Source organism: Passer montanus, unplaced genomic scaffold (genome assembly GCF_014805655.1).
Source record: "Passer montanus isolate IOZ18808 unplaced genomic scaffold, ASM1480565v1 scaffold1, whole genome shotgun sequence".
Lineage (NCBI taxonomy): Eukaryota > Metazoa > Chordata > Aves > Passeriformes > Passeridae > Passer > Passer montanus.
The window spans coordinates 7,698,446-7,716,097 of record NW_024356504.1 but is presented as its reverse complement, the minus strand read 5'-3'; the positions used below and the strand labels follow the sequence as shown (position 1 = coordinate 7,716,097).

Here is a 17,652-nt window from a genome sequence, read left to right as displayed (position 1 = left end):
TACCGTTAGCATCCTTCATAGAAAACATTTATTCTGCTCTTAAATATAAAAGCTATGTTGCATAAACAGAGGATTTAAGGCTGGGGCAGAGTAGCTGAAGGAAAGGAAATGGCAATCTTTCTGGTTCTAGTAGATGCCTTTCCCTATCACACAATGTTTCCCACTCATAAATACATGACAAATACTTCCTCAATCATTTTTTACGAGCAGGGATGCACAGGGGGTAGTCAATGGCTAGCTTGAGGGAAAATAGGAACAGCAGGAGGCAGAAACTGTACTGAAAATGGCTATGTGGTAAATTCTCTTCTGGAACATCACTCAGATACCCAGGCTTTGATCTTTCAGCTACAATTACACTCACATCCATGAGATCTGGGTATACTTTTTAAAAACTAAATCACTAATTGTAATAGAAACAGTTAAACTGTTTCATTATATGACTCCGCAACTCAAACATCTGATTTTTTACAAATTAAAAATTGCAATTTATCTAAAGATTTGCTTTCAATTGGGTTTAACTATGTCATCATCACAAGTAGTCTCACAAAAAACATGGGGTGGCTGGCGACAGCTAAATCACAGACTGGCGTCGCCTAAGTAGTCTGGCTACCATTAGGGTCTGGGAAATGGTATTTACTGTACAATTAGAGCCAGGGAGCTCTACCTGTAATCATCCAAATACAGGTGTGAGGATCCTTTTTGGGACATGGAAACTGACTCATCCATTTCCACAGAAACTTCCACATCTGTACTGTTACAGCAAGCCTTAAGAAACCATAGCATTTTTACTTGGAGATAAGTATCACCTTACAACAACAGAGCAAATACAACTACCCTGATCTTAAATACTTCCTTCTTATATTTAAATAGTCCTGCCCAAAAATATTTAGAGGAAAAAATCAATTTAAAATTATAAAATTTGGCCAAATATGAAGAGCTTGCATTATTATATTGCTTGTGAAGTCTATTCTGAAGTCTGTATTTCGGACTGAGAGGGTTTGCTACTAAAATACGTTAAATTTTGTTCTTTAGTACCAACACAAAATGTCTTGGAGTATCAAAAGGACAGTTTTAGTTGCAGTAATTTCACAGAATTTATTCTAATGATTTATTGGAGTTAACCATCTGACATTAATTATTGTTTTGGCTTCCAGTCTATGAATGTTTATTTTTCAGTTTAAAGCCTTCTCACTCTTTGATATCATATGGAAATGAGAATTTTTAATGGAAAATTGAAACCATGTGCATCTAAGTACTTAATGAAGTACAGGGAGAAACAGAGGGTGTACTTTAGGAGAATTCAGATATTCCGCTTTAGATACTTTTGATTTGTTTGGATGAGTTACATGCATATATCTGTTCACAAACATACATTTACACATCTTCAAAGTATCTCACAAGTACAGCGTTTAAAATTCTAAATTGTAAGAAAATATTTGCTGTTTGGTTGGGTTTTTTAAAACTAAACACACTCCCATAGATTTTCCTTCATCATATGTTAACTACCCAATCTGTCCCCTCCTCCACAGAGCAATATTTATGCCATCTAGAGCTTCCAATGACATGCTAAATGCTGTACTTCTCAAAAGTGGATTCCCACCTTATGTCTGCCATGTTAGGATTGGATCTTCATCCAGTTCACTGAACGTCTGATAGATTGATTTTGTAAACATTATGGACCTGAGTCACAACACTGATGCTGGAAATACCTGACTAAAACCCGAGCTATTAATGGCATAAAAGCCCACCAAAAGAGGCCTGTAAACCACAAGCAAGGCACAAGAAGTGGCAAGAAAGCCAGGCAACCAACTACAAACAGCAGAGTAACGTTAAAATGTGCAATTTTGTTTGAAATACTTCTGTGCAACTCACACAGCTTTAGTCTTCTGGCACTCAATTCACTCCTTTGGAATGAAAAAGATGCTGTTCAGACAACCAGCATTACAGAACATGATAAAGCCACATGCTTATTTAAATTAGTACTTCTAAATCCAATCTATTTTCTTCAAAGTTAATGGCTTCATGTTAAATCGTAAGGATGGAAAGCATATTCTTTTCTGCAGTTTCTGTCAAGGTTTCACCATATGCATTGTACTCAAGCAGCATGTCAGTGGGAGCATAACAAGTAACAGAAGTGCAAGATTAGTTCATATAGCTATTTTAACTAATATCCTTGGTGATCTTAATGTGCAAGGAATTACTGACCATTGAAAAATGTGAAACAGAAATATAAATTTAGACATTTAACCTGTACACACTCACCACTTGTTTTTCTTTCTGATGTAGTCTTTTTCAGACAGATTAACCAAGTAGATCATCGGTTTTGAAGTAAAAAACAAATGTTTGTTCAAAACATCAATCTGAAAGTGAGAATAGAGGGGGATAATTTAAAAAACAGTTTATATCAACTTAAAATAATTTTATGATCATTTTCTTCATGGCATGTCTGAGAATGCTACAGAATTCAAGGGTAATACATAAATCACAGATAAGTATAGATTCAGCTAATAAATTCAGCGTTCAATACACTATGAATATGAAATCTAAAAAAAAAAAAACAAAACCCAAAACCAACAACTTTAAAAAGAACCAGTAACAGGTAGCAAAATTAGAAGTCAATTCATGGAGTAATATTTATAGCCTACCTCTTTGTCATTCCAATCATGATAGAAGCGGACAGCTTTCTTTTCATCTATTACCCATGTCTTGATTTTGCACATTACGTCCTACGCAAGATCAAAAAAAAAACCCAAAGTCAAAAACTCAGCTGGATATCAAGACTATTCTCTTCCATAAACAAGGCGTGTATCCATTGAGATTCAAAACATACACACAAATGAAAAATTAGATAATACCTTTTATAAACAAATTTTTACTCTCCCAGAAAAACAGAAATTGCTGCTTTAAAAGTCGCTCAAGAGCAATATGGATTATTAAAGTCATCCAAATCCCACAATTAGAAAGTTAAATACACAAGACTCAAGTATCATCTCTTGTCACCAAGAACATCAGCAGAGCTCATAAAATATATGTAAAAATCAGTACATTTTAGATTGCTTTTCGAACTCAGTAAGACGCAACATTTCAGCATCCAGCGGGAGAGACCACGTACAATATAAACATGCCATTAAGAAAAGGGAATGGGTGGGACAAAACACAGCAAATTTTTTTTTTTTTAAATTGTGAGCAAAAGAAATGGAGCCTATTATTGATGATCCACCCTCAAGAAATTAATTCAAACGGCCAAAGCCCTTTTTATTCCGCATTAATTTTTCGCCAACACCTTCTCCCTCCCCCCCCAAAATGAAACCTGCCAAAGCCTCCATTACACAATGGCAAGAGCCTTGCACTGGTGACCTCCAACCAGCTGCATTCACTTTCAGAACATCTCTCTCGGCAGGAAATCTAAAGGCCTTTTAGTTAGCAAGCTAGTGTGCATTCAGAAGGAGTAACTGCAGGAAGAGCCCAATGTGCTTTGTTTCTCTGGCCTTTCTTCACAGAAAGATTAATCATCTGTGAAATGGAAACGGCAAACAGCAAGTGACACAAACTGAACCCTTCAAGCCTTTCCTCATCAGTTTTGTGGTCGTGAATCCGAAAGCTGCGTGTGGCACGGTTTTCCTTACAGGCAGGTGTTAATAAAAGGCTCTTGGGTCTGAAAGGTCAAACTCTGCTCTTCTAGGAGTAGTACATTTTAGAGTCGCCTATTTTTTGTTGTAGATAATTTATGATCATGCTTTAAATAATGCATTTTTTTAAGTTGAAATTGATGCAACTGACCATTAGGATCTTTAAAATACAAGGAAACATTCCCTGAACTGTTGAGCACGCAACATTTTTTGCACTTAATGCTATGCAGTTGAAGTACATTTATAAACAGCCACAAATAACATCAGTATTTACTACCGTCTTTTCTAGTCTTGCAGTAGCTTTAGTGGAGGGGAAAAAAAAAAAAAGCTCTTCTAAATCTTCAGATCCTGATTTGAAACCCTCCAGGAACAGGACTCCCCACAGATTTTAACAAGGAAGGGGCAAGCTAAAACTTTTAATGAAATCTAACATGTTCTGCCTAAGAATAATCACTTTTACTCTCCTATAACTGAATTTCACTCATAAATGTTTAAAAGTGGCTAATATAACACCATTTCCTACAAGGAGAAGATCAAAGTGCTATATTACAAATGCATTATGATTAAAAAAGCACTGTGCAGCTTTGCTATTAACTGTTCTTTAAACCCTAAAAGGCTTCCCATAGATCTCACTTGGCACTGCATATACAACCTTTGACAAGTAATGTAGACCATTTTTATTCATTGCCTAAAATTGTAGGCAATTATGTGCGTCACACTGGCCACCTGCAAATTCTGAATGCCTGCTCCAGTTGTCAGAGCAAAAAACTAATGTCGGAGGGGATTAATCTAGGGGGAGAGAGTCCTCTTTAATGGCTCCAGCAGGTGAAATGGCCCAGCTGGTTACTATGATGAGTGGCCAGAACAGCTTATGTAGAGACATGCAACAAGATTACACATAAAGAAGAAAACACTGGCACCATCTTACCTTTAACCCTATGTGCTTTTTATTTTTTAATTAATCTGTATAAATAAGATAAGGGAAGCCATTCTACCAGTAAGTACTTTTAAGATATTTATCCTCAGCTTCTCTTTAAATAGATATATATAAAAATGGACACAACCACGAAGATTCCTGTTCAGCAGTGAAGGAATTCTGGTTACACACTATTTTGGGTTTTAAACTAGTTCTGTAGGCACCTACCACATGACTTTCAGCATTACAGCTTCTCCCACAATAGCAACGCATTGCCACATATAAATTGGAGTCAATAAAAAACTGACAGCAAAAAAACCACTATAGCAAAAGTCACTGGAGCCAAACTTTTAAGTTTCTGCTTAAGCAGAAATTAAATGTTCTGTAATCACACTGTAAGGGGAACTACATTACACGGAACCACCACAAAATTTCAAGCATCAACACAGCAAATGAAGTTTGGCCTTTCTAAAGCCTGTCTAAGCATAGAGCTGCCAATCAAAACCTCTCCTCCACATTCATTTACTACTTACAGTGACACACAGTCTAAATCCATTTTGGCACTAACCTAATTTTACTAATTTCCCATTTATGCACCTGACTTAAAGCTGTTTGCAACTGTTGTTCTAAAGGAGAGATTACCTGGACAATTTCCACAGGTAAGGCAGATCTACAGCTGAGTATGCTGGGGACAACTAAGAACCACCTACTTGCAATTTTATTTTGGTTTTAAAGGGAGGCTGGCAAAGTATTGGAAAACTTTCTGTAGGTAAAAGATGGAAACGTAAGCAAATGCAGCATTTTTGGATGAAGCAGTGAGACACAAAGAACACAAAGTTGTTCTCTGAGGGGACTACATGGGCAGCAGTCACACCATACAGAATGTAAGTAGAGAGCCCAGAAACTTAAAAATGGTCAGCTTAAGATTCCCCTGCATCAGTGGTGGTGTTCCAATGAAATGAGACTTAACAAAAAATGTGCTATTTGTACATTTGTTGAGAGTATTGGGGCAGCTGAGTTAAAAAAGAAATACATGGAAATATGTGCCTTTCTTCATATTGTCATCTGTATTTAACAAAGTTTTGTTAAGGAATTATTTCTCATGCAGCACCATTTTAAATTATTTGGTTCTATTTAGGACTGGTGAAAGAGTAAAACCTGAACTTTTTATTTTCTCTATCACTGTACTAGTCATTTAAACACATTTAATCACTACTCAAGTTAATTTTGAGATGCTTAATAACAGAATATAGAGCAATGATCCACTTTGCTTTATCAGATCTGGCATCCCCAACTGTACACTTTGAGGTCAATCTGTCACCAGCAGAATGATCCACTTTTCCTTCTTTGATGAGGGCAGTACTCTTGTTTTCCACCTACCAACATTATAACAAGAGCCATTCAGAAAGCCACTAAAAATCCCTCCAAATTCCAATCTCCTTACAGTTGTCAAGGCACATGAAATACAGCAAACTTAATGAATATCAAATATCACTGTTTGTAAAGTCAGTTAATTTCTGACTATATGCATGGCAATATGTTTAGCACTTACGAATACTCCATATATTTAGCCATATGAAATACAGTGATTTTATTTATGTCCTGCACTCATTTTCCAAAGACCACGAGTACTCAACCCACAAATGCTAAGCAGGACATTAACAGTAAGTCCAGCAGTATAAAACAACGAAATACATGTAAATTGCATATAGCAGATTTACCAAGACCTACTCATGAAACACTACTGTGCAGAAAAATGTGCATACATTAATAGACTTTCTGGATGAATGATAGTAATAATGTGTGCCAATGCCAAATTCTTCTTACAGCATGAGGGACTAAAGTGAAGCTTGGAATACTCACTTGCCTACTTGGCATCAGAGAATTGTGATTTTTTTGTTGTAAATTACCAGGGCATGTAATTAACTTCCGCAAATTTAATAAAGAAATAAGCAGTTGTGAGGATTATCACTTCACACTTCAAAGTGCAAGTGAATTCCCTGTGATCCTGCAGGCAGTGCAAAAGTCTGCACTGCTACAGAGTAACTGTGAGTACAGTAAGGTTTTTGCCCCCAGCAAGGGACATATGGGGTGTTTTTCAGCACCTTATTCATTCCCTTCAAAACATCCGAGATGTAAAAATTTACCATCTCCCTGTAAAAGCCTCAAAAACACTCAGATACATTTTATTAAAATGTTTCAATTGTCTAAAATTCTATAATTTACACTTCTCTGCTGCTAGGAAAAGCTACAAGGAGTACCTAAAACATTATCTGTAGCTCTTAGCTCCTCTCACTTCATTTCAAAGTCCAACACCATTGCACATCAGTAATGTAGGTGGTAGTGTATGAATAACATATTCTGACTTCCCTAAAGAATCTGGCTCAGTGGCAGAAGATATTTCTCTAATAAATCACTGCATATACTAAATGGAGTCAACACCACTTACCCAGTAGGTCTCAGAATACAACTGTAAATAAAAACCCCAATGTGTGCTTCTGATAGCATCCCAAACAAACTCTTTGCCTTTCACTGGTTACCATTTTTCAGCAGCCAAAAAAGGCCACGTTAATGACACATACATCCTGAGAACAGTAACTTACCAACAATGGGAACCTGTGTAGGGACCAGAACTGCCCCACAGCTCTAGTGAAAGCAAACCATGCTTTTGAATATGAAACCCTGAAGTTCATGCACTGCTGGGCAGGGGCAAAGGGAGGGTGGATACAGTATTTACCAACACAGCACTTCCCTCTTGCAAGAGTGACTGAGAAGCCTGGAGGGTCACAAGCAAATGAACTGCACTGTAACTAGAAGACTAATGCAATCCTGGAGTATATAAATAGCCTAGTGTCCAATGGGAATCATTTTACACTTATCTCTGCTGAAATAATGAAAAACTGGAAAAAAACCAGAGGTTTTGAGAAAGTGCTTATGTATGAAGATTTGGTGCTCTTAACATCTATGTTTTTATTCTTATTGCATTATTTATATACACATATATATACCAAAAATCTCACATATACAGCATTTTTCACACTAGCACAGAGAAATCAAATGACTGCTAAAGCTTGACAAATACAGACTAAAACTGTGTCTTATTTCTAAACAATAAAGATAATTAATTACTGGCATAGCTAATACAAGGTAAAGTAATTTAACTCTAGCCAGAAAATATTTCAATAAAGGTTAATTTTTCCTGTGAGAGATACATTTCATTTTAACCACAGTTGTAAGAATTAAGTTGGGATATGCAAGGGATCAAACTGGATAATTATTATTCCATCTGGCCTTCAAAATTTCAAAATGGTTTTTCAGATACAGATAGAGAACAATGCTATTTGAGGTACTCATAGCTAGTTTAACTGTGCTGCACCAAGAACAATTTACCAAGTACACACAAGGTGGATGGAGTGCACTGAGCCCATAGTCTTCCTTGGCTTTCCTTGGAAATCTTTTCACTTCTTTGAGCACAGCCTCAGGTGTCTGCTCTTCTTGGAGGTTTTGTGGCAATTTAGAAGATTGAGGATGAAATGACATGGTAAGAACTTATTCTAAAAACACTGTTTAAAAACAATGGTATTTTAAAGGACAATTAAGACAAATTTTGCAGTTTAAAGAAAAGGCTAGATCATGTTTTTTCCTTGTGGTACGTGCTTAAATAAGCTGTAGCAGCTGGGTGCAGGAAAGAGAACAAGCCAAGTACTGCACCAACTGGAGTGACAATGAGCTCCTCTGTGGTACAAAACAATGTCTAATCTCTTACAATTCCCTTGCTCACTGACTTTAATAAAAATACAATGGGACAAGTAATGGATTTAGGACAAGTGTATTACCCTTCCTTCTATTTAATACTTTCTCACAGAGCTGGTACAAGCTGTACGTGATATAAGATTTACTTAGAACTAGATGCCAGTAATGTTTAGGAACCACAACAAGCATTTTCACTCAAAACATCTACAGGCATTCCAAGCAATGTAATTCATGTTAATAATCCCCAAATTCTCCTGTGTGGGTCATCCTTGTGGGCTCTACAGCATTATACATGAAACAACACAGTTACATGTCGCTTCTCAAAGAAAAAAGCAAGCAAGAATAAAGAAAGCAGTCTATCTACAAGTGATTATTTCCAGCAGTTCAGAAATTCAGAAGAGGGAAATTGCACTGAGAAGTAAAATGAAATATCTTTAGCAGAATTTCACTAAACTCTTCTTATTGCATTAGCCAATCCACAAAAATTTTCAAATAAATCCATGTGTGAATGCATTTGTTGTAGATTTGTGTGAATTAAGCCGAATGAAAAAGGTGTCTTTTTCAGAATACAGTTATTTGTATATAGTGTTATTTTGGCATATGCACATGCAGTTTAAAACGACTTGGATCTAGACGTACCAAGAGAGGCATGATTTAAAAAAATTAATTACTTTAAGCTACTTGTCAAATCCGCACAGGCAAGACCAGCCTTGACAGGAAGTATTTAAGCACTTAAATAATAATACCAAAAAAATAATACCAAAAAAATCCAAACGTGTGTTTACACATTATGTATTTTTAAGTCAGGCTTTACTACCAATCAATTTACAAACATCTGCCATGCTACATTCAAAATGTTCTTCAGAATGAACTTTAATTTCCGCTAAATACCACATTAAGCACAGTAAATGGTCCACTCAAGATTTTAGGCATAATTATATGCATTAAGAATATAAATATTTTCTCGATTCCCTATGATTTAAGTTAGCAATTGTAAAAGCCATCAGCAGAGAGTATGTCAACAGTGCATGTGTACACTGCTCCTTTCTTTCCCTCTCCTGTGGAACAAACTGGCCTCCCAAACTCTGTCCTCACACAAGGAGACCAAGGAAACTGGCAAAAAAATTTATACAATTCATCGCTGTATTTATCTTCAACTTGGAATGAAAGAAAGGTGAACCTTCCCAACTGACATCATCAGTTAGAGGAAATAAGAGTTCATCCATCCGTGAGAACTCTGGCAAGTGCTTGCAGCAAGAGGTCAGCAAATTCTGCTTGGCACATCCCATTCATCAGAATATTGCAGGAAGGAAAGATTTTCATCCAGTATATATTGGTAGTAAGAGCAAACTGAATCTACCAGCTCTTTGCTGTATGTGAAGTATCTCCCATACCGTATTGGCGATTTTAACAACAATTAACAAAAGAACAACTTTCAAACAGTTACTATATTCTCAGGACAGAACCAAGACATTAAATGTAAGGGAGGAGAATGGAAGGGATTAAAGCCACTTAAACGACCATTAGGAATATTTTGCTTTACTCTTCATAGTACATATATGCTGACAAATACAATGAACACAGGCAGAGTGTACATGTCCATTATTAGGTCATTGCCCATCACAGTAACAAAACTAAGCTTGATGCCTTTCTTTTAAGTTGAATATGCACTAGATGGTTCTGGTACCATTACATAAAAAGGAGTCTCTAACTGCTATTTTCATAACTGCAATTGCTTTTCCTGCTAAAAATGTGCTTGATTTGATAAACTCATCTTATTTTTAAAATGACAGACTTCACAAAGGAGACTTGTGAAAGCATCCCACTCAACCCAAGGCTGGACGTTCAAATCCAGTGAATGCTGATCCTGACCTATTTCAGAAGCCACCTTTCAACAGAAAAATGGAAGGTCAAACACCGTGCACATTGATTCTGACCTAAAGATTGTGTCTTCATATCACTAATACCAATAACCTGCATCAACTCTACTATAAACAATACCCTTGTGGTCAGATACGTAGATCTCAATACTGTTAACATAAGAATTCTTCTGTGCTGGAATTCAAGATTTTGGGCACCAACAAAGGGCTCAAGGAATAGTTATCTCTTGCAGAGGTATCAATTTCTAAGGACTAGAACTGAATCAGGTTGGAAGGACACTGGAAGAGAATCCTGAAATAATGTTCACCTCATTGTATTAGATGGTATTAACTGGTATTAACTCAGAGACTTGTCTCCAGGACTGAAAAACCCCACCAATTAAAAATATATTTCAAAATTAATTTTATCATTTGTGCATCCTGATTTATAAACTCATACATATTTGAATTTTATCTTGAAATCCCCTGCTATCCAAAATGACGGATCAATAATAAGCTAATAATAAAGTTTAACTCAATATCTATCTCATAACTCTGCATACATGAGCACCAGACAGATTTAAAATATAAAATCAAAAGTACTCTGATTGCTTTCTGAAATTACATTTGCACTGTTTAAATACAAGCAAATAACAGGAGTATTTTTATTCTAAAGGTATATCAAGTCTGAAAGACTAGCACCCTTAGTAATAGCAGACAGTCATTTCTGAGAAGACAGTGGGAATACTTGCAAAACAGACAATAAATGTGTAAAGGAAGCTATTCCAAGCTTATGTCAACATTACATGTTGGTGATCTTGGACCACATTGTGCCACTGATTTTTATAGTAGAACTTGAAAATTATTTAATTGATAGCTCCTTAACAACAGCCAGCTATTTTATTTCTGCTGACAGGGGATTGAGAAATCAATTCTCTGAGAGACAGGACAAACAGTTAACACTATTCAACTGCCAAGCCAAGTCAATGCACAAAGGTGGATTTACCACCTCTAGGCAATGTGGGCTTAGACAGAAGAAAAATTATAATTAACACCATGCAAAATGCAGGCAATCAAGTTCAAATCTCAGATTTCAGTACTGCTGACTGACATACACTGTCGATTTTTTATTCTTCTCCTCCTAAACCTTTTGGAGATTTCAGATTACCAAATTACGATTGTGGTGGCTTATTAATAAAGCAAATCTAAAGCAGACAATTCATATTTATATAATGAGACAAATGACTTCTATAACTCTCAACCAGTTGAAATTCTTGAGACATTCTCAAGCATCTTCACCTTGAATTGCTCCCAAAGAAACGGGGGAAAGAAAACAATAAAAAAGAGAGACACTAGAATTTTAACATAGTGCTTAAAAACAAAACCAAAACAATCTATGAATACCAACTTTTTTCCTTCATAACCTCCTGGTTTTCCAGAAAGGAAAAATGACTGGGAACACTCAGGTGTACAGACAAGAGCTTTTTGTTCCACATCTCTAATACAGAAGAAGAATATTGCTAAGGACAGAATATTAGCAATGGCTGTGTATTATATTGGCAAATAATTAAAAAACACAAATCCTGAGAAGTTCTCTCCCAGTCCTGTCCCATCCTCTATTTTTTTGAAGACAATCTGTTTGGAAAAAAGTATTGATTTCAGGCCATACTGAAAGTCTGAAGGTCTCATCATAGGTTGGTGGTTTTTTTGGTTTTGTTTTTTCCCACTGGAAAAAGCAAGCCTTGAACAGTAGCTGCAAGCTGCATGGAAACATTACTAACTGTGCTGGACAGGGAACTCTCTCTGTGACAGACAAGCTAAATGCAGAATGCAATGGATTGGAGAAATGCAGGCTGATCAAACAGACCAAATACACTCCTAACATTTGGCTACCACTTCAGGAAGGAGGAATAACCTTTAACTGTTTTTTTCACTAATCCCACATGGTTTCCCTCCTAGACTTTAATTTACTGCATAGTCAATCCTGCTATATTGTACTATAGTGTATTATATATAATGTAACCACAGGCCTTTTGTGCAACACCAAATATGAAAGGAAAAGAGGCAAGGCAAACTGTACAGGAACCACATGGTTTCCCTCCTAGACTTTAATTTACTGCATAGTCAATCCTGCTATACTGTACTATAGTGTATTATATATAATATAACCACAGGCCTTTTGTACAACACCAAATATGAAAGGAAGAGGCAAGGCAAACTGTACAGGACTGCCTCCCAACCCAGTGGATGAGGATCTAAAGCCCAGTAGTGGCTGAAAATGCCCAAGAGCTGCTGTTACAGTCTTACAGCTACACAAACCTGCTTCTAGAAGCTGCATAACTGGACCTAAAGATTGATTTACCAGGAGAAGAAAGGAGCTTTCACAGGCCTTCACCAAGAAAAATGTCCATTTTACCAAGTCCAGTGTATATACATTACAATTCAATCATACAAGTCATAGGGAAGAGAGGCAAGAAGGTCCAAGATCAGCAAGATTCACAGGCATTATGCCCCACACTTCCTTGAAGAGATTCCCTAGTGACTATAGTTCCTACGTGCAGCCTTTGTCTCAAGGGAAGCATTAATTTGTGCCTCCCCACTCTGTTCAGCCACCCCTTCCCAGGAAACAAAGGAATTTCATGCCTTTGAAACCCCTATTGTTGTTGACAAACTCAGCTGAGACTGGTCATGTGTGACAGCTACTATTGGGAACAGAACTGGCAGAGCAACATGACATCAAGAACCTGATCTTTTCTGTGCTTGTGTTCATAAAAACAGGATTAAGAAAACACAACAAATGACAGGAAGTGTATATTACAAATAAAAGGTGACAAAGTCATTTTGACAGGTGAACTACAGAAGAAGTAATAGTAAGGACACTGAAGGAAGAGGCAAAGAAATGGATGAGAAACTGAAGTTGGGTAAAGAAAGATAATAATGAAGATTCAAAATTTTTCTTTAATTAATTCAAATTGCATTCCTAAATTTGAGGTTTTTATTTAGTGTCTCCTTTAATTTGAGAATAATGTGACATTTTCTGTTTTCAAAGACATACCAACTTCCTGTGGTTAAAAAATTACTAAGAGCAACTCTTGCCATACAATCATTACTGTACCTACCACCCATTAAGTTACATGGTCACTATTACAAATTCTATTTAAAACACAGTTCAGTTATGATTCTTTGTAATCACAAAAGTGCCAACTTCTTCCTTCGCACACGAAGAATGTATATTGTGATATAAAACCCTCAAAGCATCCACAGAGGTACACTCAAAAACTAGACAGAATGTTCCATCACAAGGAGCTGAGCAAAGCTGTTTCCAGAGACAGCCGCACAACAAAGTGAGTGAGAAGAGCTCCAGGCTGGGGCAGAACAGCATCACAGCACTCCTCATTTTCATTCTGTCATACCAATGTGAAATTTAGCTTTAGGATGAACTTTGAATTTGCTATGGACAGGATTTTTGCTTGCCCCTTTCTTCAACATGAATTAAAAGGTGAAATACTGCATGGATGCTATTTGAAACTGCAGGCATAAACTGCACTATTCGTCTAAGCATGTGAAACCTTTTGTGAAAGATAAAAATCGCTGCCCACATGTACTCAGGGCCAGGTTCACATGACAAACAAGACCTGAAATGAAGGTTCTTAAATGAAGGTTCTCTTTCTCTCTGGGCTTATATAAATCCTTTAAATCTTCCAACAATAGCTATTTTTTTCTGGCCTAGACAAATCAAGAAATAAAACAGTTTTCATGCCAGATGAAGATTAGTTCTTCACCAACAGAAGCTACCACAGAAGTGCTTTTAAACACTGCATCATGGAGCTGAGTATTTTGGAGGGGGATGTTCACTTTCAGCTCCTATCTGTCTCCAGACACTAGGCAGGATCAAAAAATTTCACTGCACTTCGATATTGACAAATTAACCTGCCAGCACCAATATAACAATATTTTTCTTACTACTTGCTATCAAAAAATCCATCTGAGAAACAGTATGTATTTAGTACTTACTTGCTAGACATAAATAATCTATTTCCACACTGATAAACTGCTGTAATAATTAGCGAATGCATTTTATATACCACCTGAAATATTTATAGAATATTAATGACAAAGAAAAATTAATGACTACTGGCAAAGTATAGGGGACTCAAAAGACAAGAGGCAGTAAAACAACAATTTGCAAAAAATATACTTGGAAGTTGATAATTATTATACATTACTAATTTATAAAGAAATACCACTACTACCCTGTGGTAATTGAGCTCATTTAAGCAGCTTTCCACAACAACATTCTAAAATTAATTTCAACTACCAGTCTTCATTTAACATGCACTAAAAGACACAAAGTGCAATCACACCAAAAAAATACATTCACTTGCAGGCTACAGGAATACTAATATCAGCATCATAGTAGAACTTAACAGCAGGAAAAAGTCAGAAGTAACTCTGAATTACAACTTAGACATTGATGCAAGTTTGACAAAGAATTGGCAATTCTCATACAAAGCTGTGTCAGCAAGAAAATAACAGCTGAATTTTAAAAGTTACAATTAGCTATATCTATAAAATCTTACAGTGACAGCACAGCCAGTCAGTCTGGTATTTTTTTCAACTCATAATAATTACTTTTAAATACATATAAAAGTAGTAATAGTGTTTTGTATTACACAAGTGGAATCAATAAGAAAACCCAACAATACAAATATTTCAATTCAATGCTGAGAAGACTTAATGATTTACTTTTATAGGTCATGTACTTACATATTCAGGTTTTAATTTCTTGTCTCCTCCTCTTACAGCTACTTTTTCAAGCTTATCTATGCTCTGCATGATCAGCTCCTCATCCTTAAGTCTAAGTTCTTCATGTATAATTTCAATGTCACGAACAGGATCTACACTTCCTTCAACATGAGTGATGTCATCATCTTCAAATGCTCCTGAAACAAAAGAACATTTAAATCACCTATTAAGTTAAAAAGACAAGAAATATATATCTAGAACATACTTTAATGAGTCAAGAAAGTTTGAAATTGAAAAGCCACATGGTTGTCCTGCCATGTGCAATCGTCCTGTGCAATGGTTTATATCATACTGGTTTAGTATGTTAACTTACATATCAACTCCAGGACCCAAAGCTCCCTCTCTGTATATTCAAAGCATAGCACTTTGCCATTTCAGGACAGGACTTGGAGAATTTAAGAGTTTCTCCTACAAAGGAATAGGCTGGAGCAATTTCCTGAAAATAGCTGGTGTGTTTAACAATATCTAACCCAGAAGTAGCAAACATGGTAGCTAAACCAAACATCGTGGAACACTTCAATACACACAGTAATGATTACAAGAATGATGGAGAGAAAACCTTTCAAATCAACTTGGCAAACCTCACTGGCTGCCCAATTTTATGTATTAAGAAATGAAGAAGTTCTAGACAAAGAATTCTGAAGTTCTGAATGACTCTTAGTGTTTCCAAGGGAAACAGGGCTTAGAAAAAAAGGCCTGAAATCATCTGGCAGACCTCGTCCCTGTTTCAATCTACTTTATCACTGTGGTTCTGACGGTGATTAGATAATGAACCACTCAGACACACAATTTACACAGCAGCTAATTTCATCGGCCTGATTTGAGGGTATGGTTTTTAGGGGGCCATCAAAGAAGCAGATGAAGGTGCATTTGTCATATATGAGTGACAACCATTCACAGTATCTGAACAAAATGGTGCTGGCCCTTATTAGAAACACATGCTATTATCACATATTTAAAGTGCAGTTGAAGCCATAATTTCAAATTGCCAACTGGAAACATAAGGTTAAAACAACCAGATATTACTGACGCATGTGTGCTGACTTCATGCCCTTCTGATGACAATCTGGCAACATAATTCAACTAGGATTGAAATCATCAGATAAGCAGCATCACTTAAAAAAAATTCTGCTCCCTCCAAAAAACCAATATATGTTTTAAAAGTAAAACATTAACAGATAAAAAGAGTTTACTACTTCTCCCTGGATCAATTTTCAGTGTATTTGCATGCCTAACCTGTAACATTGAAGACATGCATGAGAAATCAACCATGAAAAGAATGTTACTTGAACATTACCAAAATTAAAATCAACTGATTTCTTACAAAGGAAAAAAATCCAAGACATTTCTTGTACTGAAAAATATAGGAAACAGGGTAAACACCAAACAATTCCTTAACTGATACATAGAAAGTTGTGGGGGTTCTTTGTCATCATGAACATCTTAAACTTCATTTTTTTGTTTTAACTTACTGAAAAACAAGATTTTTATCAACTAAGCTCTTACATCAATGCACATTGAACAGAGGTTTAAAAGGATGTTCATAGACAAATATCAAAATAATTTTTACATAAACTTATGAACAGTCTTTCAAATAGTGGTTACCAGAAGTCCTCTCCTCTCTCAGTAACTGTTTCTCTCCAGGCTGATCAGTGAACTCCCTGGGTACAAGCAGAATTACCTCAGCAACACATCCTGATGCTGGCCACGATGGGAGAACAGGCTGCTCTGTTAAATGGAAACACTCCACACTAATCTATACCAGTGCCAGGCAATCAAGGAAGAGATATCATAGCCCTTGTCTTCCATAAATTCTAACTTGCACACCTCACAGAATGAGATACAGGCTGTTCAGATGAGCAAATACTAGAGAACAGTTTAACTGCTCTGTTCTAATTTACAAGGAAAATACTGAATAAAAAGGGTAGAAGTAGGAAGATGCCAACACAGAGACCAACAGAAAGTCTACTTGCCTCAGCCTTCTCTACAGGTACATAGCATTCATTCACTAAATGTTTAACTTTCTTCCTTGTATCAAGAAAAAAGCCTCCATGACCATATAAATAATATATTATCACATCCTTCTCCATCTGGCATGTTTTTCTGAAGGAACAGGTAAGACTGTCTAGTGTATCAGGCAAAACCCCAAAATCAGCTAGTTTATGGACATTGAAGAATTAAAATGAAAAACAAACACCGACAAATCCTCAGACTGGCTTGTCTGATACAGCTCTCTCATTACAACAGAATCTATGAGAAAAATAATGGGGGAAAGGAAAAACAGACATTTGGTAGTCTTATTTTGATCTCAAGCTGAATATAGCTTGGGAGAGCTTGGTAGGAAAATGAGGGAGCAAAGGTTCCCCAAAATTATACTAAGAGGGCATCCAGGTAAGGAAGCAAAGGACTAGAATGGGATAGTTACAAAACAGCAGAGACTGCAAACATGGCCACACGTCAGAGGTAAAGCCCACACTGACGATGAGGTGTGTTTAAATTTGGTGAACCTCAAACAAACCATGTCTGTCTTCTTACTGACATAATGAGGCCTCAACTGCTGTAAACAGGAGGGAGGTTTACAAGGTTAGCAACTTGTTCACACAATATCCTCTGTAGCACATGCTCACCTGCAGGATACAGGCAGCTGAGCTCTGTGGTCTAACATTCTAAGTTCTCATTAAGAAATTAA

At 36.4% G+C, this 17,652-nt stretch overlaps 1 protein-coding gene across 2 annotated transcripts in view; it reads right to left on the bottom strand.

Moving 5' to 3' along the window:
* Positions 1-17,652, bottom strand: part of OLA1 (Obg like ATPase 1) — a 92,304-nt gene that overhangs the window by 35,479 nt on the left and 39,173 nt on the right. For both annotated transcript variants that reach the window (XM_039699176.1, XM_039699185.1), the window contains 3 exons: positions 14,925-15,100; positions 2,646-2,726; positions 2,263-2,360 (listed from right to left, as the gene is read on the bottom strand). In XM_039699176.1, coding sequence (XP_039555110.1) covers positions 2,263-2,360; positions 2,646-2,726; positions 14,925-15,100 — 355 coding nt within the window. The remainder of the gene's footprint in view (positions 1-2,262; positions 2,361-2,645; positions 2,727-14,924; positions 15,101-17,652) is intronic.